This window comes from Capra hircus, chromosome 10 (genome assembly GCF_001704415.2).
Source record: "Capra hircus breed San Clemente chromosome 10, ASM170441v1, whole genome shotgun sequence".
Classification (NCBI taxonomy): Eukaryota; Metazoa; Chordata; class Mammalia; order Artiodactyla; family Bovidae; genus Capra; species Capra hircus.
Window position 1 is genome coordinate 42093969 of NC_030817.1, and position 17854 is coordinate 42111822.

Below are 17854 nucleotides of genomic sequence, written 5' to 3' on the forward strand. Positions count from 1 at the left end.
TCATTTACAGTAACAGCTCAGAGTGGCAGGGGGGGTGCAGTCCTTTTAGCTAGCCTTTGACACTGTCAGTTCATACTTCAGCCTTCATTTCCCTTTTACCCTTCCCCAACACACAGATATAGAAGTTCAGGAATGGCAAATTGTTGAATGTCTCTGGAGTATGCCAGTAATCTTATTGTTTTGGGCATGTCAGCCCAAACTTCAAATAGGAAAACTTGGGATAGGTGTATTGGTACCTGGCTTCACATGGGTTTAGTCTCAGCATTCAGAGATACAAAGTACACTAGAGCATTAATAGACTTGAAGTTTAATTCAAGTTTTGCTACCAATTAACAGTGTAACCTTAAAGGCAAGTCACTTTACCTTTCAGTCATTCATTCAGCTCATCTTACTTGCTGATTAGAAAACCAGTCTCCCAAGCACTGTTCTAGGTGCTGGGGATTCACACTTCCTACCTTTAAGTTGTTTAGCTTCTAGTGGTAGTGATGGTGAAAGTGGTGAGACAGACAATAAATGTGCGGAACTTGTGAGAACAATGAAGGAAAGAAAGCAGTAATATAATAAGAGTGAGGAGGTGGATGCGGGTGGTGTGCTTCTTGAGATGGAGTATCTGAGATGTCTCTAGGCAAGTGAAAAAGCAAGGTGCTGAACTGGAGGCTAAGAGTATCTGGCATTTGGAAAGACGTGTATTTTCTTCTTTTCATTATTATGTTCTGGGAAGGCCCACCAATGCCTCTATTCTGGAAATAAATGCAAATATGTTTAAGTCAAGCTCTGTATCAATTTGATAGTCTAATTTTTAAGTAATCTATTTAAGAAGCAATAAATAAATAGTTTAGTGTTATTTGGGTTGAGTTGCTGCTGGCCATTAAAGAAAAAAACAGACCCTCTAACAATAATAATAATAATAAAAGCAAACTAAGGTGCCAAGTTATAATTCTGTGCTCAGAGTTATGCTCAGGATGCAGAAAGAACACCTCCTTAGCTGTGCTGGGCTCAGGGGCTCAGAGCAGCAAGGCCGCAATACCTGACAGCTGTCGGGAAGGCTCCGAGACCCAGAGCCCAGGGAGGAGGAGCCACGGGAGGGGCCGACTGGAAGCAGCCACCTCAGCGAAGAGGCAGGATTTCCGCGGGGTGAATGCCGGTGTCTCCCGGAAGAAAGGGCTCCTGCTGCAGATGTCCCGTGCTTACCTCGGAAGTCTTGCTTCGCCGGTTGAAACTGCAGAATAAAGAAGGATTAGCAAAATATGGCTACGGAGGGCCCCGCCGTGCGTCGAGTCCAGGTGGCGGAACATCCCAGGTGGGGGAGAGGAGATGCCCGCGCTTTCGGATCGCTTGGGTTGGATAGATGTAGAGGCTGTCAGGGCTTTCGGCTCTTCCAGGAGCAGACAGAATCCTTGGGATGTTACAAGGTCTTTTGGCTGGGATTGTAAGAAGACCGCGCCGCAAAGTCTGTCCAACCTTGTTCCACTACCAAGGGGTGTGTGTCTTGCTTCATCCAGGCAGATCCTTCTTTCCCTTGCAGAAGGGTGGGACATTTTCTGCTGGGCTTTAGCAGAAAAACCTAAATTAATTTTGAACCTCTTCTCTGTTTTGCCTGCCAGCTGATAGTGCTTTTTAAAGTCTTCCTTTTAAAATATTGAAAGCAATAAAATACAGCCAAAACAAAAACAGGAAAATGACCCCCAAACCAAAAAACCCCCTTGGTCTCTGCATCCTTTTAAACAAATAGTGGAACTTATGCACCTTCACTTAGGGAATTAATCTGCTGCCAGTACCTAGCTACAGAATAATTATCAGCTTAAGTGATACCACCTGGGGGATATTTTCATTTGTGGTCATCTTGCAAATACCTAATGGAAATACTTGTTTCTGACATAGGACAGAAATCTCCACCTGCTGGGTATTAGCTCTATAGCTTTTCTAAGGTTGACTTTGCTCCCCTTTTGTTGTTTCTAATTTTTGGTATTTGTTCTCTGTTAACATTTTTCTCTATAATTGAGTCCTAAAGTTCTCTCTACTTCCTGGTTTATGACTGTCATGTGACAGTTAACAATATTACAGCATACTAAAACTTGAAAATGCTTTTTCACCCTTGAAACATCAAAGAGTGGGTCTTTAGTTACGAGAACGATATGTAATTTTTGATTCTAAGGACCAGCACAGCCTTAGATGAGTTAGAAGTGTCATATATTATTTGTGTTTCCATTTTATGCCATTTTAGTCATAATGCTTGATATTTCTCTAGTTACCCTATGAGAAGGGGGATGGTAACATATACTAAAAGTGAAGAACTGTTTACTAAATTTCCTTTGAGGTGTTTCTTGCCTTAAAGGACCTTTACAGTATTTATCCATGCACGCATGTGTGCTAAGTTGCTTCAGTCGTGTATGACTCTTTGCGACCCCCGAGGACTGTAGCCCGCCAGGCTTGTCTGTCTATTGGATTCTCCAGGCAAGAATACTGGAGTGGATTGCCATGCCCTCCTCCAGGGGATCTTCCTGACCCAGGGATCCAACCTGTGTCTCTTACATCTCCTGCATTGTCCAGCGGGCTCTTTACCACTGGCACCACCTGGGAAGCCCTGTTGTTTATGCAGCAGACATTTGTTGTTAATATTTAGTGTTCTGTGCTAGCTACAGAAGAGGTCATATAGTAGTCTGGTAACGGTGCACTTTGCCATTTTCTTGTTTTCCACTTAATATTGTTATTAACTTCAAGCAGTGTTTGAGCCACTTATTCATTTTATCAGGAGTGAGTCCAGTTAAGTCTAGATAATATATCTACAAACCCACCTAACTGGTCATATGTTACAATATGCTGAAAGGGAAAAACATGCATGAGTGCCCATTATCAAACTGTCCTTTTTTGGAACTTCTGCTCTTTCTTCAGGATACTGTCAACTGGAAAAACACACAACATGAGAGTCGTGAGTTAAGTTTTATTTAGGACATAATGAGGATGATAACCTGGGAGGCAGCATTTCAGATAACTCTTAGAAAATGCTCTGAAGAGGTAGGACGGAAGGTCAGTATGTGTGTGATTTTGGTGAAGTGGACTACTTGCTATCAAGCAAACATTATTTTGCAGAAAGTTGCTGCTAGTCTCATGAAGGTTACTGCTAGTCACAAGGAGCAGATGTCACCATGAAGGATGTTAATACTTTTCTAAATATGAGAAGATGCAAGAATTGGACTCAAAATCTTCTTCTGAAAATATCTATCTGAAGGCCTGTTCTGCCGGTTTTCCCCAGAGCATTAAGTGCCTCATTCCTGATCTCCACCCTGAACTCCTTTCAGGGTATGTTGAAGGTCAGTGGTCACAGCAGCTTGCATTTTAATCCTTATAGAGGTAGATGGCAGGTGTCAATTTTAGTTGGCAATGCCTTTTCAGCTTCACAGGACACATTTTTTTTTTTTTTTTTTAAGAACATGAAGTTGTTCAGTCGTGTCCAATTCTTTGCGACCCCATGGACTGTAGCCCACCGGGATTCTCCATCCATGGGATTTTCCAGGCAAGAGTACATAGAGTGGGTTGCCATTTCCTTCTCCAGGGGATCTTCCCGACCCAGGGATCGAACCCGGGTCTCCCGCATTGCAGGCAAATTGCTTTTGCATCTGAGCCACCAGGGCACATGACCTTCTGAGTAAAGGAACTAGTTAACCACGTCATATATTTTAGCAAACTTAATTTCATTTTTATTCATTAAAACAAATAGAAATAGAAACTCTAATTTCTTTTTCTGTATTCCAATCTTGCTTGCTTCCTGTACTTCAGATCCCACTGTTCTAAGTTTTCATTCTTAGCATTTCTTTGCATTTAGAACCGCTGTTCTAAATAGATCGATTTATAGATGTACTATCTAGATTTAACTGAATTCACTCCTGATAAAATGAACTACTGATCTAAGTTTCTGTGCATTCTCTTCTCTTTTCCTTCTCTTTGGGATTGTTTTATTTTAAAAATAATTTTTTTTAGTTTTTTTAAGTTTTTATTTTATTATTTATTTTTATGCTTGCTTACATCAGGTCTTAGTTGTGGTACACAGGCTTAGTTTCCCCATGGTATATGAGATCCCAGTTCCCTCATCAGAGATTGAACCCGCATCCCCAGTATTGGAAGGTGGATTCTTAACCACTAGACCACAAGGGAAGTCCCATGAGATTAAATTTTAAATTGTTAGATTATTATTGCTTTTTGGTAACAGCTTTATTGATATAAAATTCATATACTATATAGTTCAATTGTTTAGAATTTACAATTAAATCATCTTTGGTATATTCACAGGATTGTGCAACCATCACCATAATCAAACTTAGAACATTCCCATCCCTACCCCCACAAAGAACTCTGCATCTGTTAAGCTTTCACTTCCTTGATACCTGCAAGCCCTAAGCAAATTCTAATATACTCTTTGTCTGTAGATTTGCTTATTCTAGACCTTTCAAATAAATGGAATCAGATATGTTTTTATGTAAGTGTGTGACTGGCTTCTTTCACTTAATACAATGTTTCAAGGTCCAACCATATTGTAACATGTTATCAATATGTCATTCCTTTTTATGATTGAATAATATTCCATTGTATTGACATATAGCATTTTGTTTATCCATTCATCAATTGATGGGCATTTTGGTTGCGTCCACCTTTTGGCTCTGTGATTAATGGTGCTGTATAAACACATTCTTAATATGAAAGATCTGAATTTTTTAAAAGTATAGTCAGTAAATCCTGAAAACCCTACAGTTCTTTTTCTTATAATCTGATTCTTATCCTTACTGCCAATTCTTACTTCCCTTCTTAGAAGTTTGGTTTGTTTTGTTTCCTTGTAATATCATGGTATCCTTTTGGTATCATTGTATCTTTATAATATTATTGTTAACATTTTTATAAAAATTGTATTATATTCGTATAAGTAGACTCATATTTCATTTTTTTTAATTTACTTTTTTCCACTTAATAATATTTCTTAGAGATTCTGATGTATCACTCTATAAAGATATATTTTATTTTTTAATGACTATTTCATAGTACTCATATGTCTATTTAACCACTCAATTATTAGAGTATACATTGAAGTTTCCAATTTTTCACTCACAAATATTGCTGCAGTAAAATTCTTTATATATTTATCCTTAAGCATTTTTTATTTTTCCTTAAGCTTGTTCATGAAAATGGAACCTAGGTCAAAGGTAATAAACATTTAAAATTTTGATAGTTTCAAAAAATAAAATGAAAATTTAATAGTTGCTGCCAAATGGCCCTGCCACACCCAAAAAAGATGTTATTAGATTGTCTGATTCTAGTTAGTTTTTAGAAACTCTTTATGTATGTATGTATGTTTTGAATAAATATTTTTGAATAAACCCGTATGGTGTTTTATATGTTTTAGGTGTATTATTCCCAGTTTAGCAATTTTCCTTTTACTTCATGTTTTCGTTGTATAGACACTTTATATTTTATGTAGTGTGTTACAGTGTTGAATGATAGTGTCCTTGTCTTGATTTTGATTTTAATGGGAAAGCTTCTAATATTTTTGTCATCAAATATGTGATGTTTGCTATTTCTGGAAAGTAGCCTTGATTAAATTAAGGACATTATCTTTTTTTCTAGTATGTCAAGAGCTATTTTCTTTTAAATTTAACCTTTTGTTAAAAACTCGAGAATGTCTATTGAATTACACTGGAGTGGGTAGCCTTTCCCTTCTCCAGGGGATCTTCCCAACCCAGGGACTGAACCACGTCTCCCAGATTGCAGGTGGATTCTTTACCAGCTGAACCACAAGGGAAGACCAGTAATACTGGAATGGGTAGCCTATCCCTTCTCCAGGGGATCTTCCCAACCCAGGAATTGAACCAGGGTCTCTTGCATTGCAGGTGGATTCCTTATCAATTGAGCTATCAGGGAAACCCTATATATACATAAGTATATGTATATATATATGTGTGTGTGTGTATATATATATATCTGCATATTTTGAGATCATGGAGCTACCCCTTCTCCAAGGGCTCTTACCGACCCAGGAATCGAACTGGGGTCTCCTGCATTGCAGGCTGTTTCTTTACCAACTGAGCTATCAAGGAAGACCTATATATACATACATATATATATATACATATGTATCTGCTTATTTTGAGATCATGGAGTTATCGAGTTTTTTCCCTTTTTATTATGTTAGAATAGTACATTTAATCAACATAGTTCCTAGTACTACTTCATATTCCTGGAAAAAGCTCTGGTCACATATATTATAAAATAATATATATTGGATTAAATTTACCAATATTTTATTTAGATTTTTAAATACCATTTTAACAAGTGAGAGTAGCCTATAGTTTGCTTTTGGGGGCTATTTGTGTCAGTAGAAGTGTTATACTATTCCCAAAATTGGATGGGAAGGCTTTCCACCACTTCTATTAGAACCATTTATGAAAAAAAAATTTTTTTTAAAGGTCTTACAGGACTAACACATAGTCTTTTCTGGGTCTTGTTAAGGGGATTATTTTCAACTACTTTGTATGTTTCTCTTTTCTGTTTCTCTATCCTGTCAAAGTCGAGCAGGGATGGGGAATTTTAACTCCTCAGTTTGGGTCAGTTCAGTTCAGTTCAGTCGCTTAGTTGTGTCTGACTCTTTGCGACCCCATGAATTGCAGCACGCCAGGCCTCCCTGTCCATCACCAACTGCCGGAGTTTACCCAAACTCATGTTCATCGAGTCGGTGATGCCATCCGGCCATCTCATCCTCTGTCGTCCCCTTCTCCTCCTGCCCCCAATCCCTCCCAGCATCAGAGTCTTTTCTGGTGAGTCAAGTCTCTCCAGTACTTCGGCCGCCTCATGCGAAGAGTCGACTCACTGGAAGAAGCCATCTCAGTGCTTCACTTTGCTTCTTTCTTGTAACGAAATTTTATGACAATCACTTGATAAAAATTTCTAGAAGCTATATTCTTTTTTAATAGTTTCATATCACTTCATTTTGTAAATAGACCATACCTTGTCTTCCCAGGGGCATTAGTGGTAAAGAACCTGCCTGCCAGTGCAGGAATATGTAAGAGAGGAGGGTTCGATCCCTGGGTAGGGAAGATCCTCTGGAGGAGGAAACGGCAACTCATTCCACTGTTCTCGCCTGGACAATTCCTTGCACAGAGTAGCGTGGTGGGCTATAGTCCATGGGATTGCAAAGAGTCAGACTTGTCAGAAGCAATTTAGCATGCATACACGCAGGTTGTTTCTAGTGTTTTGCAGTTACAACAATTCTGTAATGAGTAATCTCATGAATATGTATTTTCATATTGCTGGAGAATACCTTTAGGGTAAATTTTTCACATAGGCTTGTTGGCTAAATTTAGTGCCAATGTATTTTTGTTAGATACAAAGTTTTGCCCAATTCACCTTCAAATGTGTTGTCCTGCTTTGCATTCCCAACCCAGTACCTCTTTCCACAGAACCTCACCAACAGAGTGTGTTGTTACTTTTTAATATTCACCAGTCTTATAGTATCATGGTGTAGTTTTAATTTGCATATCTCTAATTTCATGTGCTTAAGGTTCATTTATGAATTTTCTGTTCTTTCATACATTTTTCTATCAGGTTTTTGTTCATTTTTCACTTCAGTTTTTGAGTTTTTAAAACTGTAGTTGATTTACAATGTTATATTTGTTTTAGGTGTACAACAGTGATTCAATATTTTTATAGATTATATTCCATTTAAAGTTATTACTAAATAATCAGCTGTATTTCCCTTTGCTGTACAATATATCCTTGTTGCTCATCTATTTTATACTTAGTAGTTTATGTTGCTTAATCCCATGGCTCCTCCTTGCTTCCTTCTCCCCATTGGTAATCACTTACTTGTTCTCTATATCTGTGAGTCTGTTTATACTTTGTTATATACATTCACTTGTTTTACTTTTTAAATTCCACATGTAAGTGATAACATAGAGTATTTGTCTTTCTCTGTCTTATTTCACTAAGCATAATACTCTCTAGGTCTATCCACATTGTTGCAAAAGGCACATTTTTGTTCTTTTTCTGAGCAATATTCCACTGGGTGTGTATATATATATCCATCATATTCATCTATTAATGGACATTTTGGTTTTTTCTGTATGTTGGTTATTGTAAATAATGCTGTTATGAACATTGGGAGTACATGTATCTCTTTGAATCAGTGTTTTCATTTTCTTTGGATATATACCCAGCAGTGAAATTTCTGGATTATGTGGTAGTTGTATTTTTAGTTTCTTTGAGGAGCCTACATACTTTTTCCCATAGTGGCTGTGCCAAATTACATTCCTACCAACAGTGTACAGTGATTCCGTTTACTCCACATCCTTGCTAACATTTGTGTCTTTTGGACGATAGCCATTCTGATAGGGGTGAGGTGTTATCTCATTGTGGTTTTGATTTGCATTTCTCTGATGACTAGTGATGTTGACAATCTTTTCATGTGCCTGGTGGCCATCTGTGTGTCTTTTTTTGAAAAAAATATATATTCAGGTTTTCTGCTGATTTTCTAATTGGACTATCATTTGATATATAGTTGTATTAGCTGTTTATGTATGTGGGATATTAACTCTTTATTGGTCATTTCATTTGCAAATATTTTCTCCCATTGAGTAGGTTGTTTTTTCATTTTGTTGATAATTTATTTTGCTGTGCAAAAGCATTTAAGTTTAATTAGATATTATTTATTTATTTTTGCTGTTATTTCTTTTGCCTTAAGAGACAAATTCAAAAATATATTGCTATGATTTATGTCAAAGAATATCCTGCCTATGTTCTGTTCTAGGAGTGTTATGGTTTCAGAGTTTTTGTAAAAAATAAAAAGAATATATCTGTAACATATGCTGTAAATATATTCTCTTAGTTTGCTAGTTTTCTTTTGATTTTGATTATGACATTTTCTGCCATGTAAATGTTTCTAAAAATCTTTTGTAGTCAAATCTGTCAGTTTAAAAGTTGCCTCAGAATTTTGAGTCATAGTTAGAGAAACTTTTCTCTTTGTTGAGTTATACCGAAATTCACTTTCATTTCTTCCTAGTGCCTGATCCACTTGGAGTTTATTCTTGTGTAAAAGATGGACCTAATTTTATCTTTTCCAAAAATTTTACCAGTTGTACTAGCATTGTTTATTACTTTGCGTCTTGATTTGAGATGCCAGTTTCCTCACAGACTAGATTTCTATATGTACTTGCATCTATCTCTGAACCTTTTATTCTGGTGAAGTCTGCTTGTCTCTATATGTATTGAAGCTTCACTGTTTTCATTACAGAAGCTTTATAGTATGTTTTAATGTTTCGTAGGCTACTCCTTCCTGATAGTGTTTCTTTTTTAAAATGTTTTCTCCACTGTTTCTGCATATTAGTTTTCCACAAATTTTCAAATTAGTTTGAATTTTTATATAAATTTGTCTATCTCTATAAGAAAAGCTTGTTGGTATTTTTTGGGAGGATTGCATTAAATTTATAAGTTAACTTGGGAATAATTATCCTTATGATGTTGGGTCATTTTATCCAAGAACAAGGGATGTCTTTCCATTTCTTTGAAACTATTTTATCTCTTTCAGGAGTGTTTAAAGCTTTTCTTAAATAAATTTTGCATATTTCTTGTTAAGTTTATTCCTAAATACTTGGTGTTTTTTTTGTTGCTGTGAATAAGGTATGCTCTACTATTGTAGTACTAACTGGTGATTGTTTTTGCATAGGAAGGGTATTCATATTTGGATATTTATTTTATATTCTGTTGTCTTTGTGAATTCTTTTATTATTTAAGTTGGTTTTAGCATTAGTTCTCTGGAATTCTCTAGATATCCCACTATATTGTCTCCAGGTAGAGATAGTTTTACTCCTTTTTTGATTTTTAATTTATTTCTCTTGTCTAATGATCAAATTGCCAACATCCTTTGGATCATAGAAAAAACAAGAGAATTCCAGAAAAACATCTACTTCTGCTTTATTGATTACGCCGAAGCCTTTGACTGTGTAGATTACAGCAAACAGTAGAAAATTGTTCAAGAGATGGGAATACCACCTTACTTGCCTCCTGAGAAATCTGTATGCAGGTCAGGAAGCAACAGTTAGAACTGGACATGGAACAACAGACTGGTTCCAAATAGGAAAAGGAGTATATCAAGGCTGTATATTGTCACCCTGCTTATTTAACTTATATGCAGAGTACGTCATGAGAAATGCCAGGCTGGATGAGGCACAAGCTGGAATCAAGACTGCTGGGAGAAATATCAATAACCTTAGATATGCAGATGACACCACCCTTATGGTAGAAGAACTAAAGAGCCTCTTGATGAAAGTGAAAGAAGAGAATGAAAAAGTTGGCTTAAAACCCAACATTCAGAAAACTAAGATCATGGCATCCAGTCCCATCACTTCATGGCAAATAGATGGTGAAACAATGGAACAGTGAGAGACTTTATTTTCTTGGGCTCCAAAATCACTGCAGATGGTGACTGCAGCCATGAGATTAAAAGACTCTTGCTCCTTGGAAGAAAAGCTATGACCAACCTAGACAACATATTAAAAAGCAGAATCATTACTTTATGAACAAAGGTCCATCTAGTCAAGGCTATGGTTTTTCCAGTAGTCATGTATGGATGTGAGAGTTGGAGTATAAAGAAAGCTGAGGGTTGAAGAATTGATGCTTTTGAACTGTGGTTTTGGAGAAGACTCTTGAGAGTCTCTTGGACTGCAAGGAGATCCAACCAGTCAATTCTAAAGGAAATCAATCGTGAATATTCATTGGAAGGATTGTTGCTGAAGCTGAAACTCCAGTACTTTGGCCATTTGATTGGAAGAACTGACTCCTTGGAAAAGATCCTGATTCTGGGAAAGATTGAAGGCAGGAGGAGAAGGGGACGACAGAGGATGAGACGGTTGGATGGCGTCACTGACTTGATGGACATGAGCCTGAGCAAACTCTAGGAGTTGGTGATGGACAGGGAAGCCTAGTGTGCTGCAGTCCATGCGGTCACAAACAGTTGGACACGGCTGAATGACTGGACTGAAGTGTCTAATTGCATTACCTGTATCTCCAGTACTGTGTGATTAGATGTGGAGACTGGAAATTTTTGTCTTATTTTTGATCTTAGTGGAAATGTCTCTAGAATTTCCTCATTAGCTCTTGGATTCAAGACTGAGATATATGTAATCACGTTAAGATAAACACCTTTGGGGACTTCCCTGGTGATCCAGTGGTTAAGAATCTGCCTGCCAATGCAGGGGACTTGGATTCAGTCCCTGGTCCAGGGAAGATTCCACATGTCGTGGGGTAACTAAGCTTATGCACCACGACTACTGAGCCTGCAGTCTAAAGCCCACAAGCCATAATTAGAGTGGTCCCTGCTCCTCACAACTAGAGAAAGCCTGAAAGCTTCAACAGAGACCCAGTGCAGCCAAAAATAAATAAATGATTAAGAAAAAAGATAAACACCTTTGGGAATGAATTTTATGACTTTTTAGCATCTATGAAAGTAGTCCTATAATTTGTTTCTTCTTAGATTTAATATGATATATTATTTTAATGGATTATCCTAATATTTTCAACTTTGCATTCCTGGAGTTAATTCCACTTGAACTATTTTCTTAATGTGCTGCCTATACTTACTAATCTTTTATTAATTACATTTGCATTAATATTCAAAAGTGACATTAGTCTGTAGTTGTGTTTTCTTGGACTATGTTTATCTGGTTTAGGTATCCATGCTACACTTGCTTCATAACAAGAATTAGACCATTTTTCTTTATTTTTCCATGCTCTGGAACAACTTGTGGAACATATGGGCTATCTGATGATCATGCTTGGGTAGAATTCTCTTATAAAATATCTGGGCTTAATGCATATGTGTCGGTAGGTCTTTGATGAATTTATTTATTCTATGGAAATGGATCTGTTTTTATAAATTGTATTTCCCTAGGAAATTATCCATTTTCTGTAGGATTTCTATTGTGGCTATCCCACAGAAACAGGATGGACCCCCACCCCCAAATTTGGTTTGAATATTGAGACTGGTAATACCGCATGAAGAAGAGGGTATGAAAAGTTTATTATTCACATAATGAGCTTTTCTGGGGAGGGCGGAGCAGACCACCCAAATTGATCACAAGTGGCTTGAGAGAACAAGGAAAAGAGACTAGCATGAGGTTTTTGCAGTGGTTAGGAGATGGAGCTGGTGTGCTGTGGTTTGGTTGGTGACAAAAGAGAGAGTACTTGGCTTTTCTACAAAGTACTTTTTATTATTTATTTATTTATTTGGCTATGCCAGGTTTTACTTGCAGCATGTGGGATCTTTAGTTGTGGCACACAGGATTTAGTTCTCTGACCAGGGATCAAACCCTTGTTCCCTGCATTGGGAGTACAGAATCTTAGCCACTGGACCACCAAGGAAGTCCCTCTTTTGACCTATAAAATTTCTTTTGTTTAATTTCTTTTGTCTCATCCTTGTCATTTCTTGTTTTGTGTTTTATTAGCCCCCATTTTCTTAGCTAGTGGTTTGTCTAGTTTATGCACGCAGAAAATAATAGAAGTCTGGAATAGTGAAGCAATGAGAAGGAAGAAGACTTTATATCCTTGAATGATCATCTGTAGTGGAGATGGTTTAAATGACTAAAAGACTCTTCATCTCTGTAGGACAAATACAAGAAGCTAGCATCTGAATGGATGCAGAATGCTGATGAAAATTCCACTATAACATCAGTTCTGGGACTTCCCTGTTGGTGCAGTGGGTAAGAACCCGCCTGCCAATGCAGGGGACACGAGTTTGATCCCTGGCCCAGGAAGATTCCACATGCTGCAGAGCAACTAAGCCCATGTACCACAACTGTTGAGCCCATGCTCTAGATCCCAAGAGCCACAGCCACTGGGTCTGCAAGCTGCAGCTACGGAAGCCCGCGCGCCTAGAGCCTGTCATCCGCAAGAGTCGCTGCTGTAATGAGAAGCTTACACACTGCGACCCACAGTAGCACCTGCTTGCTGCAACTAGAGAAAGTCTGTGTAAAGCAGCAAAGATCCAGAACAACCAAACATAAATAAATAAATAGAAACAAACAGACAAAACAAACATCAGCTCTGGCTTCCTGGATGACCCAGGAGAGCTTGAGATGGAGATGGTGAAGTACGTGAGCTTACTTGTTCTGATGAGAACACCAAGGTCACAACTAACTGCTAAACAGCTATTTCCCAAAATCCTGGAACCTACCAAAAAATACCCTACATCCAAGACAATGAAGAAGCCACAACAAGATGGAGGGGCATAATTGTGATAAAATCTAATGCCATACCTCCTGGGTGGGTGCCTCACAAACTGGAACACAATTATACCACAGAAATTCTCCCACAGAAGTGAAAGAATGAGCCCCATGTCAGGCTTCCCAGCCTTGAGGTCCAGCAACAGGAAGAGGAACCCCTAGAGAATCTGCGCTTGAAGGCCAGTGTGGTTTGATCACAGGAATTCCACAAGCCTGGAGGAAACAGAAACTCCACTCTTGGAGGGAACACACAGGGTCTTTTGCACACCAGGACCCAGAAGGGAAAAAAGCAGTGACTCTATAGGGTACTGGGCCAGACTTACCTGCTAGTATTGGAGGGTCTCCTTTGGAGGCAGGGGGCAGCTGTGGCTCACTGCAGGATCAAGGACCCTGATGGTGAGCTCTCCCAGAGGCAACCATTAGCCCCACCCAACAGCCTGCAGGCTCCAGACCAAACAATCAACAGGGAGGAAACACAGCCCCACCCATCAGTAAATAGAGTTTCTGATGGCTGTCCCAGTTCTAGAAGGTCATCTTGAATAACTTCCAAGAATATTCAGTGTATCTTTTTATCATTATAATAAATTTCCTCTTTTCTTAAATTTTTTGGTATGATTTTGTTTATCGTAACTAGCTGATTTTTATGATCAGTTATTTAATTAATGAATGTCTTGAATATGGTAAGTCTATTAGATATTTACTGTCTTGCTGTTATTACTCAGATACAATGTATTGCGGGACTACAAACAGTAGTAGGTCTTCATAGAAGTGACTTGAGATGATTTAACAGTATAAAATTATTAAATATAAGCATTTTTGATCTGGAAGGGACCTATAAGGAATATCTAGTTCAAATTTTCTAATCTTACAGATGAGGATCTAAGGGAAAATGATTTTCCAAACTTTAGCATTGACGTAGAAGCCCCATTGGAATTAAAATTGTAGTCTCCTGATGTGATATCCAGTTTAGTTTTCATTTGACTGTACTAGGTTGAATAGCATCCCTCTTAATTCATGTCTACCTGGAACCTCAGAATGTGACCTTATTTGAACTAGCATCTTTACTTATGTAATCAAGTTAAGATGAAGTCATATTGAATTGAAAAGCAGAAGACCCAGGTTCAATCCCTGGGTCAGGAAGATCCCCTGGAGAAGGGAATGGCTACCCCTCCAGTACTCTTTCCTGGAAAATTCCATGGACAGAGCAGCCTGGCGGGCTATGGTCCATGAGGTTGCAAATAGTTGGACGTTACTGAGCAACTAACACACACACACACACACACACACACACACACACACACACACACACACACCCAGTAAGTCTGATGGTCTTATAAGAATGAAAAGCAGTCACACATAGAGATACACAGAGGGAATTACATGTGATAACATAAGCAGACATTGGAGTGATGCAGCTGCCAGCCAAGGAATGCCAAGGACTGATGGTCACCATCAAAAACTAAAAAGAGGCAGGGAAGGATTTTCCCCTCTAGGTTTCAGAGGTTTTCAGAGGTGATGCCAAACTCTGATTTTGGACTGCTGGTCTCTAGAACTCAGAGACAATAAATTTCTGTTGTCTTAAGTCATCCAGTTTGTGAAAAAACTGATACACTACTCCATGCTACATTTTTTAGTATAAAGAGATTCTTCTCTGAATATTATTTAGAAATTATACAGAAAGTTATATTCTTCATAATTGAAGGAAAGAAGTTTTTTCTTTGTGTATGTCTGTATTAAATTTTTTACTCTTCTGTGTGCTTAGCTATACTCCTGTGTCACTTAGGGGGTTACAGTATTGTTTCATCCAGGGATTTTCAAAGAAGTGTCGGTAAAATAGCTTGCTTTCATTATTTTTAAAGATAATAGTGGTGATGTATATGAAATATGTGTGTGGTGTTTGTCTGTGTGTGTGTGTGTGTGTATCACAGGTTTTTCTACTATCTGCATATTTTGAAATATGCTACTCTTGTTTTCAGATTGCTGAAGCTAAAAGAGATGTTTAATTCTAAGTTTGGATCCATTCCCAAGTTTTATGTTCGAGCACCAGGAAGAGTCAATATAATAGGTATTTAGAAAGTTCTTTTTCTTAATTTTTTCCTCCTTTGATAAGATCCAAATTTTTGTTAATATATCAGGAGAACTGGAAAAATAGAATGTTTCACATGTATCTACTATGGCAAGTTAAGCTTTTTCATAAGAAAATATTATATTTTCATCCTTCCCAATTCATTTATTGATGTTAGTTTTGTCCATTCATTTTTAAAATTCAGAAGTTTGTTGAAACCTGGTTGTTCCCATTATTTTCATGAGAGGTAGAAAGATTTTTCTGTGTTGCAGGTTGAGTTTTTTGACTACAGTGAATAATTTTGATGGTTTTACATTTATTCATTGGATTAGAAGAATACAGGGAAGCCCAATAATCCCTTGCTTTTAAAAATGTGGTGGCCTGGAGAATGAATATGTTTTATCAAGAGAACTGAGAAAATTCCAAATCAAAGGAGGATTAAAAAGAAAACTTTCTATACTGGAAAGTGAAAGTGAAAGTCGCTCAGTCGTGTCCAACTCTTTATGACTCCACAGACTGTGTCCATGGAATTCTCCAGGCCAGAATACTGGAGTAGGTAGCCTTTCCTTTCTCCAGGGGATCTTCCCAACCCAGGGATCGAACCCATGTCTCCCACATTGCAGGTGGATTCTTTTATAAGCATACAAAAAAGTTAGTTGAACTAGTATAACGAACTCCTGTGTACCCAAAATGTAGCTTCAATTATTAACTCAGGAAAGCTGATTTTCAAGCAAACATGGAGGATTTTAAAAATATGAGATATTTGAACACGGTTAAATGAGGTAGAAAAGGGGAATTGAGTAAAGTCAGTGGAGAGAAAGAGATCAAAGATATCTGAGAAAAGAAGAGATAGAGAAGGATTCTCAAGAGGGCAAGAAGGGTTGGTATCTACAGCATAGGAAGAGGGCCACTTTGAGTCTTTTTAAACAGAAGGTGGGGAAAAAAAGGATGCAGGTTGATGTAAATAAATGTATAATTTTGGTATAGAAGGTTGAGGGAGTCCGTTTGGGGGAAGGTTGGAGGTGTTGGACATTTAAAGAGATGGCAGAAAGTTTGAAACAGCTTTGTCAAGGATGGGAGAGGGAGATAACTGGAAAAAAAGAAAAAGTTTGCTTTGTAACAGTGAGATCTGGTTAGAGCTGGAGACCATGGAATTGTAGCAATAACAATCTGCAGATTTGTTCATTTCCCCACTGCCTCTCAGCTAGTCCAAGTTGCCTACATTTGATCTAGCTTTAGGGTTTTGTTTTGGACAGAGGTTACAGAGAATAACAATGACATCAAGAAGTTGCTAATACTGTCAGAAGGGGTAGATGAAGTAATGAACCCTGGAAAATATGCTAGGTAGAAAAATAAAGGTAAGAAGGAGCCTATAGGCTAGAGAGGGCAAAGAACTGAATCTGAAAAACAGGTTAAGTAGGATAAACTGAGTAAGAGAAATGGCACGTTGGAAAGTTTTAGTAAGGAATGTGATATTTGGAACAAAAATCCATAGGTAGAAAAGTTCTAGGTGATAAGGAGTTCTATGGTCATTACTGGATTTATCAAGACCATGGAAGTAAGATAGTTGAAGCAGAGAGGAGGTCAAGTTCTCCAGAGGTCAAGGGATTATGAAGCTTGGGCCTTGGACTGGGTTGTTTTACAAGATTGGGATGGAGAGGGTGGAATGAGATGCAAAGGTCTTCAGAGAGGAGCAGATGTCTAAGATAGTCAGAGATGAATGTGGTGGAGACGAGAAATTGTGGTTTGAATCTCCAAATCACAGGACAGGAAAAAGTCTTGGAAACAGCAGAGTGGGAGGAGGTTATCACCAACTCTGTGCTACTGAGCGAGAATTGCAAAGCATCAGTATCCTCAGAGGAGAGCCAAGTTTCGCTTAGTTTGGGGAGTAACAATTTTCCTGAGTAAGTAATTCTTACTCAATGAATACTATCTCGTTTTAAAAAAAGGAGGGGGATTATGTTCTAAGATAGTTATTTAATTAGTTCTTGGGATGAAATGAATTTCAATCTTTATTAAAAGAATTATTACATTTTTTGTTAAAGTGTCCAAAATGTAATCACTGTTTTTTTCCTTACCTGCCAACAGTTCTCCAGGATGGGTTCCATTAGTTTTTGCAAAGGGAGGAGTCTTCATTCTCAGAAGGCTGTCATTCACACTGTAGGATTCCCAACAAAATCTGGTACCTCCCTAGAATTCTACTTATTTAAATATGCATTTTCTATTTGTGAACCACTGTTCTACATTGTAGTTTTGAAGGAAGTTGGAGAGAAAGACAACTTTGAATTGTCATTTGAATTGTTCACTCATCATTGTCAATTCATTAAAAAAGACAATCCTAATTTTCTTATTTTAAAGAACACATCAGTGTAGAAACAAAAGACTTCTGCCTGAAATAATAAGTAGAATCATATTTATTTAAAAATGTAATCAGGCGGTTGAATTGTCTTTTGTACATTTTATGTCTCTTAGTTGATCAATGTCCGCCATAGAAGCAAGCAGATAGGGCTTCCCAGGTGGCGCTAGTGGTAAA

General features: G+C 37.8%; 1 protein-coding gene across 4 annotated transcripts in view; it reads left to right on the forward strand.

The window, feature by feature from the left end:
• The window catches only part of GALK2 (galactokinase 2), a 154690-nt gene that overhangs the window by 16694 nt on the left and 120142 nt on the right, over positions 1–17854 (forward strand). The window contains exons 1-2 of one of the 4 annotated variants that reach the window (XM_005685795.3): positions 1001–1300; positions 15233–15321. In XM_005685795.3, coding sequence (XP_005685852.2) covers positions 1248–1300; positions 15233–15321 — 142 coding nt within the window. In that variant the 5' untranslated portion in view covers positions 1001–1247. Of the gene's footprint in view, positions 1–1000; positions 1301–3220; positions 3312–15232; positions 15322–17854 lie in introns of those variants that run through there. The other 3 variants (XM_013967150.2, XM_005685796.3, XM_018054176.1) reach the window with 3 other exon arrangements.